Below are 11148 nucleotides of genomic sequence, written 5' to 3' on the forward strand. Positions count from 1 at the left end.
ACTTTCTCATCAGTTGGTAGCTGAGAAGTTATGATGGTTTCACGTTATTTAAACCAAGACCACTGTTATCTAACGGGAGCGCCAGAGCGTAGAGCTATAGGAAAAAGCTGACGAATGTGTGCGAGGACAGGACAAAATAAGGTTATACACAATAGAAAATGCCTTTACGGCTGTACAATAAGCAGAAGGAATAATTATACGTATACGGGTAGCGCAAAGAAATGGAAAAAAATCTTTGACAGACTGAATACAAACGTGTCTGGCTGCGTCAGCAGCAAGTTGAAAAAGAACGATCTGCTTTGACTGGACACCGCTCACGAGGTAGGAGAGAGGAAGTGTGGTGGAGGGACTAAGGAATGAGAGGAGGATACACAAACACACACACACATACACACATATATATCGGGTTGTCCGGAAATTTCGTGCCGATTTATAGTAGCTTACCTTTCGACTTATTTGCCACGAAACCACCTCAATTCTGGAAAGAGGGTGTTTTCAAGTTAAAGGAAAGATGGAGACGCATTGTGCAACAAAATGCTTCGTATTTGGTTGATTAAAAATGTAATGGCAAGTATTTATTGACCTTTTTCTTTCCTTTAAATATCGGCACGAACTTTCCGGACAACCCAATATATACATACATATCGTCCGAGCATATATCCGAGCAATAGTATATTTTTAGGAAGTTAAATGTTACGGCTGGTCATAGAGTGACCATTAGTTTCACAATAAAGTGCTTAACATTTAACTTCCTAATACATACATACATATAGATAGATAGATAGATAGATAGATAGATAGATAGATAGATAGATAGATAGATTAATATGTAAAGGTAAGATCCACGGATCCAGGTGTAGGAAGTTAGTAAGCGTCGGGCGATCCGTAGAATGTATAAAATCAACTTTCAGTAACAACTGTAGTTATTGACAGAGAAGGTTGCAAGTCTTTTACATATCGAAGTTCGATGAGCTGAAAAGAGTTATTTTATAGTTCACGGTGAGGAACTGGGGTTGCTGTGTTTGAGAATAAAAATCCAAATTTAGGAAATGGAGTAGATAACATCCAGGCTGTGTAGCAAAGAAATCTAAGAGAAATAACTTACAGTAGCCAGTAGCATGAATTTGAGAACCAGAGACAATGTAAGATATACTAAATATCATATATATATATATATATATATATATATATATATATATATATATATATATATATATATAAAATTAAGGTGACTAGACGCAATTTAAAACCAAAAAGGAACTTATTCACCGTCACTAAAAAGTGACCAAGGGTGCAGGAAGCACCAGCATGGCCAGAAATAAAAGTTAAAGACTCTTTAGCCACAAAAGCACATGTTCTATGTACTCACAAGGGTGACAACTTCCCTACTGCAAGCGACGACATTAGACTGGCCGATTCCGCATGAAAATGAATGCTCATCAGTTCTGCTTATTCCACTGAGAGTGGTAAAGCTGAAATTTCACTTGTCAGTATTTATAGAATTTACCATAGGAAATAGCGGCTGATTTCGCAAAGTGGTAATGTGAAAATTATAAAATAATTGAGATGGCTAGACGTAATTCAAAACCAAAAAGGAAATAATTCATCGTCGTTAAAAAATTACTATAAACCATACTAGTTTGTAAATTAGAGAACCGCCGGGATATTAGGAAATAATATTTATTAATTTATTTGATTAATTTCGATATGCCTTGCAATCATGTTTCACTCTTTGAATAATACAATCAAACGTTAATATTATTTGCTTGATGATATCCTAAGGCCGATACACGTCTGCAGTGTGTGACGAAGTAAACTCAGTAAATGTGTGTGCGTGTGTGTGTGTGTGTGTGTGTGTGTGTGTGTGTGTGTCTGTGTGTGTCTGTGTGTGAGTGAGTGTATGCTTGTGTCTATATGTGTGTTATGGTGATACAGTTTGCGCGAATAGCAATGTATCAGTCTAAATGCAGTATTATATCACTTACCGTATTTAATGGTATATATAACACGTTTTTTTTCTTTTTCCACAAAAATTTCCCCAAAAATTACCCCAGGTCCTATATGCAGAGTTAAGCCTCCCATAAGCTTTAAAGCACTAAAAGCTTCTTTCTCCGAATGTGCGCTGCTGAAATTGGAGTTCGTCTTATATGGCCGTTCGTTTTTTATACCATCAAATACGGAGTCGAAGATGTTTACGTAATGTCATGTATTTCTTTGCTTGTAGCTGGACAAGACTCCGCTTCACATCGCCGCCGAACGAGACAACACTGAAGCAATGGATATACTCATTGAGAAATTCAAAGCCAGCATTGTGGCACGAGCTAAAAACGGTAACACACTCATGCACTTCGCTGCCAATGCTGGTCACCAAAACACCGTTTTGTTCTTCTTGAAGAAAGGAGTTCCTCTCAACATGCCAAACAAGGTAGATCATATGATGTATTAATTATCGATTAATTGGTTGGTACATTAAGGAGGGAATGCAAGCTGGTTGACTTGTTGGTTTGGTGGTCAGTCGGTTTATTGATTGGTTAGGTTAACAGCTGATTGTTTGGCCGGCTGGCTGGCTGGTTGGTTAATTCGTTGGCCAGTTGCTCAGTTGGTTTGTTGTTGGTTTGGTTAATCTGTTTGTTTATTGGTGTTTTTGTGGCTTGATTGTTTGTTTGGTTGCTTGATTGCTTTCTTGGTTGATTGGTTGCTTGGTTGGTTGGCTGGCTGGCTGGCTGGTTGGATAGTTAGATGGCTGTTTAAGTGAGATGCTTCGATTGGTTTGTTGTGCAGATGTTTGAATAACTGGGTGGCTAAGTGCATGTATGGGTGAGAAAAAGTGCTGAGAGGAGGTGTGTGGTTAGTAAAAAAGATAACATGAGAGGGAATTTGAATCAATTAATCGATGGCTGGCTGGCTGGCTGGCTGGCTGGCTGGCTGGCTGGCTGGCTGGCTGGATAAATGACGGGAAGGAGGTTAGTTAAACTGATTGCTTCGAGGAGAGGGTAATCATTAGCTGGCATGGGCATAGTTCATTGGATGAGAGGATGGGATATTTGGTGTGTGAATGGCATACGTATACGTTGCATTCTGACATAGATACAGAACTCACACCCGCCCAACGGATACGATATTGCGTATAAACACACTCCTGTACCACATTAACAAATACACATATTTGACTGCAAAAATACTTGTTTACGCCCAAGCACGTATACTTTGATGCTTTGATAGGTTTCAGTTAGTACTGGTCCAGGCCATGTCTACCTTAATAAAACCACCTGGCGAAGTCATTCAAATCAGTATTCGGACAACACGGCCCACTCAAGTAGAGGGTTATTGTTTACGGAGATACATCCGGATGTAGGAGGTTTATCCGGGATTTCTTCAAGGAATCTGTCCAAAGACTTCTTGGACTTTGTGGGGTCTGTTTCTACTTTAATGTGTTTTGGTGTAATGTTAAAGAGAGTGGAGACAATTGAGGTGAAATAATTGTGCCGTATTGTTGTTATGAGATGCAAGTATGATTTATGTTGTGGGCGGATAGCACGGGGTCCAAGTCTTGGGTGTATCTTAAAGGCGATGCCAATATCATTTGGGAAATTATGATGGAATATTTTCTACATCCCGCAGATGATGTAGCGCTCACGGCGGCGTTGAAAAGAATAATGGTTGAGCTTTTCTAATCGACCCTAATAGTCAAGGCATGTCATATCATCTATCTTGTTTGACCTTTGAGGTGCTTCAGTTTTCATGATACTTTGTTTCGTGTGTGGAGACCACAGTGGACAACAGTATTCAAGGTGGAGTCGGGCAAAAGTAGAGTAGAGAAGGATAATGGTGTGGATATCTCTTGATTTGAAAGTTCTAAGAATCCAGGAACACATTCTGAGGGCCATGTCAACTTCGCTGTTTATATAAGCGGTCCAGCTTATGTTGTTGTTCGCAATTACTCCCAAGATTCCGATGTTGTTGGATGTCATGAGAGTTTCACCTGAGTGAAGGGAGTATGGGAGTTTCAGAGTATCCTCTTTTCCAAAGCGTATTAACTCAAATTTGTCCTCATTCAGCAGCATATTATTCTTTTCCGCCCATTGGATAACAGCCAGTAGGTCTGACTGAAGGCATGTCCAGTCACCCACTTCGTTGATAACCTTCTGGAGCTTGGAATCATCTGCAAAAATTCTTATGTTGCTGTGCTTGATGATGTCAGTAATGGCATTAATGTAGATGATGAAGAGAAGTGGGTCCAACACAGTGCCTTGTGGAACACCACTACTGACTTTGACCGGGCTTGATTTTACTCCTTCGACTGCAATGTGCTGGGTTCTGTCTGTCAGGAAACACTTGATCCAGCGTAGTAACTTTCCAGAGAAACCAATGTTGGATAGGTTTTTTTTCCAAAAGAATCTTATGACCACCCCTGTGAAAAGCGTTGTTGAAATCAAGGTAGATGACATCGGTTTTGGAGCCTTCTCCCAAAGCTCTCAAAATGTCATCAAAGTGATGCAGGAGCTGCGTTAGGCAGTTCCTTCCATTATGGAACCCACGTTGGTTGGGGTTCAGCAGGCTGCTCCTTTCAAGAAAGTGGGTTATTCGTGATCTCGCCAGCCTAATCCTCAATACTCAATGTATACGTGCGGGAAGTTTTGTATGTGTGTGTGTGTGTGTGTGTGTGTGTGTGTGTGTGTGTGTGTGTGTGTGTGTGTGTGTGTGTGTGTGTGTGTGTGTGTGTGTGTGTGATCATGTATATTTCCGTGCAAACAAGGCTGCTGTGGTATGTCTTTTATGCTTTGTTTTTTTTTTGTCTTCCTTTCATACAGTCAGGAGCTGTCGCCCTTCACGTTGCTGCAATGAACGGCCATGTGTCTGTGGTGAAGGCACTATTGCAAAAAGGGGCTGCGGTGGATACAGAAACCAAGGTAAGTCATCATCGTCATCGTCGTCGTCGTCGTCATCATCATCATCATCATCATCGTCATCATCAAAACTATCATCGCCACCGCCATCATCATTGTTATCGACAATCCAATAAGTGAACCTCAACATTTGATAATGTAAAAAGACGGGGTCGTCACACTTGGAATGCTTTTGATTATAAGTAAGTTCGATAAAATTTGACCCGGAGTTAAACAATATTAACATCAACAACACCAGCAGCAGCAGTAGCAACAATAACAACAACAACTACAAAACTGCAAAAAGCATTTTAATGGAATTGGAATTTTCCTCATTTTGTCAATACAATTTTTTCATTATTTGCTCACCTTTCATACACACATAGATACATAACATACATACCAACACACATACATAAACATACATACATAAACATACATACATACATGCATACATACATACATGCATACATACATACATACATACATACATACATGCATGCATGCATACATACATACATACATACACACACACATACATACATACATAAGCATACATACCTACATACCTACCTCCATACATACATATACGTATATACACACAAAGAATGCAGAGTAGTCCAGTTGTATTTCCTGTTCTTACTCTATCTATCCTTTGTCCGTTTGGTCGTTGGTGCCTTCACTGATGACGTCACACTAAACTACGCTTCTTCTCTCGGTCTTCTACTACCCTCTGTTGTGAGTCGGCGTAATTGAAGCCTGTCCCCTTTTTGATATTACAATCCCATCTTTTCTTTGGCCTGCCCTATTTTCGTCTATCTTCCACTGTGCCCTGCAGGACTGTTATTTACTATGCTGGAGATTCTTGTGACATGGCCACACCATTTCAGTTTCCTTGTCTTTACAATTGCCAGCAGTTTCTTGGGTGTTCAAGATGCCTAGGTTATTCTCATTTGGTTCATAGTAAATCATTCATGAAAATTTACTATCTACCAAATTATATTTCACGTCACACTATTTCCCACCACACTATTTCCCACCATTTTCCTACCACTCTGTTTCCCACATTCTTATCTCCCCCAAAACGTTATTTCCCACCACTCTTCGTCCTATCACTTCATTTCCCACCACTCTTTCCCATCTCTCTATCTCCCACCACACTGTTTCCCACCACACTACATCTCACCATACCACTTCCCACTTCACAATTTCCCACAGGATTATTTCCCATCATTCTACTTCTCACCACGCTATATTCCATTACACTAAGCCCCACATATTATTTCCAAGACGATCTTTCCCCTCACCCACATTCTCCCTACCACGTCGTCACTCATTACACTGTTTTTTTTTTACTCCCCAACGCACACAGGATGGTTACACAGCCCTGCACTTAGCAGTGAAACACTCGCATCCTGAAGTTGTACAAGTTTTGCTTGGTTTCGGAGCACGGGTTGATGGTAAAGCAGGAAAGGTGAGCATCAAAATTGTTATTTTGTTTTGTTTGTTTTGATTTTTTTACTCTGCCTTATTTTCATTTTAAAAACCTTGAAAATAAAGATTCTTCAAGGATCCTTGTTTGGCATCCAGTACAGTCAAAGTACATGTCAGAATACACATGAGTTACATATGACCATCTAATATAAAGATCTCAAACCAAGGGCCGGCGCTAAGAAGTGCGGGACCCAATTAGAGAATTGTCAGTGGAACCCTCTACTCTGTAAAACTGAAGATTGATGCTTTATAGTTTGTGTAGTACACTATTCCCAGCCAAAAAGCTTTGGAGGCTTGAGGTTCCACCACATTCTTTCTTCTTTCACCCTTTCAAAGCCTAGCCAAGCTCATGGGCCCGGTTTCTCGGTTTCTATGGCGTATGTGTTGCCCCACCACCACCACCACCAGCTGGACGGGACGCCAGTCCATCGCAGCTTTACCCAAGTAACAGGAAGAAAGAGTGAGAGAAAGTTGGGGCGAAAGAGTACGACAGGGGTCACCCCACCCCCCTGCCAGAGCCTCGTGGAGCCTTAGGTATTTTCGCTCAATAAACACACACACAACGCCCGGTCTGGGAATCGAAACCGCGACCCTCCGACCGCGAGTCCGCTGCTCTAACCACTGGGCCATTGTGCCTCCACTCCACCACATTAGCCACAATGATATACTAAAAATTCATCATGGCGTCCTCCGTTCGAGCATGTGCGCGGGACCCTCTCTTGGTGCGGGACTCTCTATTGGCGCAGAGCCCTCTCTTGGTGCGAGGCCCAATTTAAACAAGTCTGTCTAATTCATTTAAGACCGGCCTTGGTCATACCTAGCGTAGCTATATAATTCACCAGAGTAGCAACATTGTATATAATATTCAGGGGTCATGCCTTAGTATATAACACAAATATCTGTAGCAGTATTGTAAATAACATTCAAGGTTCGAACCTTAGTATATAGATTCGCACCTTAGCGCAAGTATCTAAGCCAATGAACAGGCCTGTATTTGAGGCCTCTGTGTGAAGTCTCCGTGTGGTTGCTCAACTTGCTTAGAAATAGCATATTATCAAATATATATTGCTCGTTGATACTTTCTTTGTATGATGATGAATAAATACGAGGCGTCTTCCAGATTTTAGACTTTTTAAGGAGAGAGACATTTATTAATTTCAAAGAAGCACAAAGTTCTAATTTCCTTCAAAGTAGAATCCTCTAACTTCAATGCACTTGTAGCACACCAGCCAGTTCGTGAAGGCCCCGTGGAAAACCTCCAAGGTGAATGTGTCCGGGACTCTTGTCACAGCCTCCATTTTCTTAATGTCTTCAAAACGACTGACCCTGAGATTTTCCTTCAGCTTGGGGTGGGGGGAGGAACAACCAAAACTTACAGGGTATAAGGTCTGGACTGTAGGGAGGGTGAGGGGCAGTTTTGAGGCTCATATCTGTCAAGTAGTCCGTTATCTGGATGGAATTGTGACAAGCAGAGTTTAATAAGCTGTGACAAGCTGTGAGTTCAAAGTGCCGTTACAGCCGTTTCCTTCAATCTGGAATAACAAAAGTCGGCAGGTCAGCTTATTAGATGTACAGAAAGGATATTCTATAATTACAATAATCTATGACAGTTATAACTACTTATTCTAAAATAGTCTAAAAACTTCTGGAATGCCCCTCGTGATCGTCATTATACATAATGTTTACTTGACAATTTATAAAGAGACGAACCACACACACTTTCGAAAAAACAGAAAGGATGGTCACCGATGGAAATGTCTTTCATCGAACTACAATGTGGTAGTGAAACAAACATTTTTAAACACAGCAGTATCTACGCTTTTTATAAGTGAAAATTTTCATATTACGAAAATACTATCATAAAATTTTCTTAACGCCCCATAATATAGAAATATCATTGACTCTAAAAAATATTCCAAAAAGCTCGATCCCCGAAGCTTTCGATATTTCCTCTGAGAAAACAATGGAGCTCATTTGGAGAGGAGTGATGGAGAGGTTGCTTCATAATTGTGTTGCATAAATTACATCATCTTGTCTTATGCAAGAAAAAACGTAAATTTAATATTTTTTATATGTGCGTTTTTTGCCTCTTTTCTTTTCTTTGTACTGAATGGAATAACTTCATTTATAAATGCAGAGTAGAGTGGGCGTTGTCTGCAGTGTATCCGTATGTGGTTATGTATGTGTGGGGAAATGTGTGAGTATGAACATTTGTATGAGTGTGTGTGTGTGTGTGCGTTTAAGTTTGTGTGCGTGTACATATTCGTATTTGCAATTATATATGTGTATGTTCGTTTTTAAATCTGAGTGTATAACTACGTGCATGTTTGTCTCGTATTTGTTTGTGTGTGAGTTAGTTCTCATGCGAATGCGTTTGTGTATATGTGTGTATGCGTTTTGTATTTGTATGTATGTCTGCGTGTGTACGCGTTTCGTGTATATGTGAGCGTGTGCGTATATGTGTGTGTGTGTGAGTGTGTGCGTGAGTGCGTGCGAGCGTGCGTAAGTCTATACATGTACATTACACTTTATATAATTTCAATTACAAGCAATGGCCGTTATCGTATTTTTCTTCCAGTCACATGAGATGCCGCTTCACCTGGCAGCGAAAGCCAAAGACGGAGAGTTGTGTGCCGAGATGTTATTAAAGAGTGGAGCTGACCCGAATGTGAGACTGGAGGTAAAGTATCAGCCAAATCTAGCCAAGGTGCCAAATGGTGGACGGGTTTTTTGCAGATTCTGGGGTAATGGAGTTCAGAAAGAGTAACTTAGCGGTTCGGCAAAAGAGGCCGATAGAATAAGTACTAGGCTTACAAAGAATAAGTCCTGAGATCGGTCGAATTCTTCGACTAAAAAAACCCTGTAAGGTGGTGCTCCAGCATGGCCGCAATCAAATGATTGAAACAAGTAAAAGAATAAAAGAATAATAGCGAGGCAGCGAATCTGCAGAGTTTTTAGTGCGTCGAACAAAAATGCCTAGTAGCATTTATTCCTGTTTTTACATTCTAAGTTTAAACACTGCGGAAGTCAACTTTGCTCTTTGCTTCTTTCGAGGTCAACAAAATAAGTACCAGTTGAGCACTTGAATCGATGTTATCGACTTACTCCTCTCTCTAAAATTGCTGGCCTTGTGCCAGAATTAGAAAGACTTAATATTCATCAATGGCTGTGTGGATTAACCAGTTCGTCTTACAGCTACGACGTTGTGAGTTCAATCACAGACCCGTCAGAGGGACCTTTCATATTTTCTGGATGATAAACTTAATACTTCATTCGGTTAAACAACACCGCATGGCCCACAAATGCTTTTAGCAGAGTCAAATCTGCGACAAAGATTCGAGCTAGGCCTGTTAACTTTTATCTTTCACTTCTTTCAGTCATTGGACTGTGGTCATGCTGGAGCACCACTCTGAAGGGTCTAACCGAATAAATCGACCCCCGATACTTATTTTCAAAGCTTCGTACCTATTCTGTCAGTGTCTTCAGCTGAACCACTAATAGGTTATGGGAACGTAAACGAACCAACATCGGTTGCCAAGCGAGCGATGGCGGCAGGCAAACACAGACACAGACACACACACACACACACAAACACACATAAATATATATAGAGAGAGAGAGAGAAAAAAATTAATTAAGGTACTCAGAAACCTGAATGTTTGTACATTTACAGATTTTTATTAATGTCACATATTAAATGAAGCGCTTTTCACCTAGTCGTGTAGGTTTTTCAAATTGTTTTTGAAAAACAATTTGAAAAACAATTTGAAAAACCTACACGACTAGGTGAAAAGCGCTTCATTTAATATGTGACATTAATAAAAACCTGTAAATGTACAAACATCCAGGTTTCTGAGTACCTTAATTAATTTTTTTCTATATAATATCTGTACATCACGTCCAAACCTTCAAATATATATATATATATATATATATATATATATATATATATATATATATATATATATATATATATATATATATATATATGTATGTATGTATGTGTATACGACAGGCTTCCACGCGGTTTCCGTCAATCAAATTCACTCGCAAAGCTTTGGTTGGCCCGGGACGATAGTTGAAGACACTTGCCCAAGGTGACGCACAGTGGGACTGAACCCGAAAACACATAGTTGTAAAGCGAGTTCCTTAATCACACAGCCATGCTTGCGTCGATCCACAAGCGTAGCTAAGGGGGGCGGTAGGGGCAGTCCGCCCCGTGAGCACTTTTAAAGGGGTGGCACTTTTGGGTCTGCTGTAGGCAATATGTGTTTTTGTGGGGTCCGACGGCGGCAATTGGAAGGGCCGCTCTGGGCGGCACACACTCTAGCTACGCTAGTGCGTCGATCTAAAGATAATTACTGGCGGAATTTTGGGGGAAGAAAAAGCAGTGATTGTAGCTTCTACCCTTTTTCTTGTAATTAAACTTACCTCCTCTGATAACAAAATAATAATAATAATAATAATAATAATAATAATAATAATAATAATAATAATAATAATAATAATAATAATAATAATAATAATAATGATAATAATAATAATAATAATAATGATAATAATAAATAAATAAACTGAATATCATGGTCTAAAAGAAGCAAGAATAACATTTCTAGTCATGAACTGAATCTTAATGATTGTTTGGCGACAAAAATAATTACATTAACGATTGATTTACAGACTGATCGATACTGTTGATTTATTGGTCAACTTATCTAATTGATATTGAGACTTCTGGAAAGAAAAAAAAAGAAGAAAAATTGTTCGA

The 11148-nt window shown here is 39.8% G+C and overlaps 1 protein-coding gene across 1 annotated transcript in view; it reads left to right on the top strand.

Moving 5' to 3' along the window:
• The window catches only part of LOC106878539 (uncharacterized), a 197662-nt gene that overhangs the window by 97187 nt on the left and 89327 nt on the right, over positions 1-11148 (top strand). The window contains exons 8-11 of the mRNA XM_089355785.1: positions 2225-2425; positions 4812-4910; positions 6259-6360; positions 8959-9060. Of these exons, the coding sequence (XP_089211911.1) occupies positions 2225-2425; positions 4812-4910; positions 6259-6360; positions 8959-9060 (504 nt within the window). The remainder of the gene's footprint in view (positions 1-2224; positions 2426-4811; positions 4911-6258; positions 6361-8958; positions 9061-11148) is intronic.

This window comes from Octopus bimaculoides, chromosome 7 (genome assembly GCF_046866305.1).
Source record: "Octopus bimaculoides isolate indiv1 chromosome 7, ASM4686630v1, whole genome shotgun sequence".
NCBI lineage: Eukaryota > Metazoa > Mollusca > Cephalopoda > Octopoda > Octopodidae > Octopus > Octopus bimaculoides.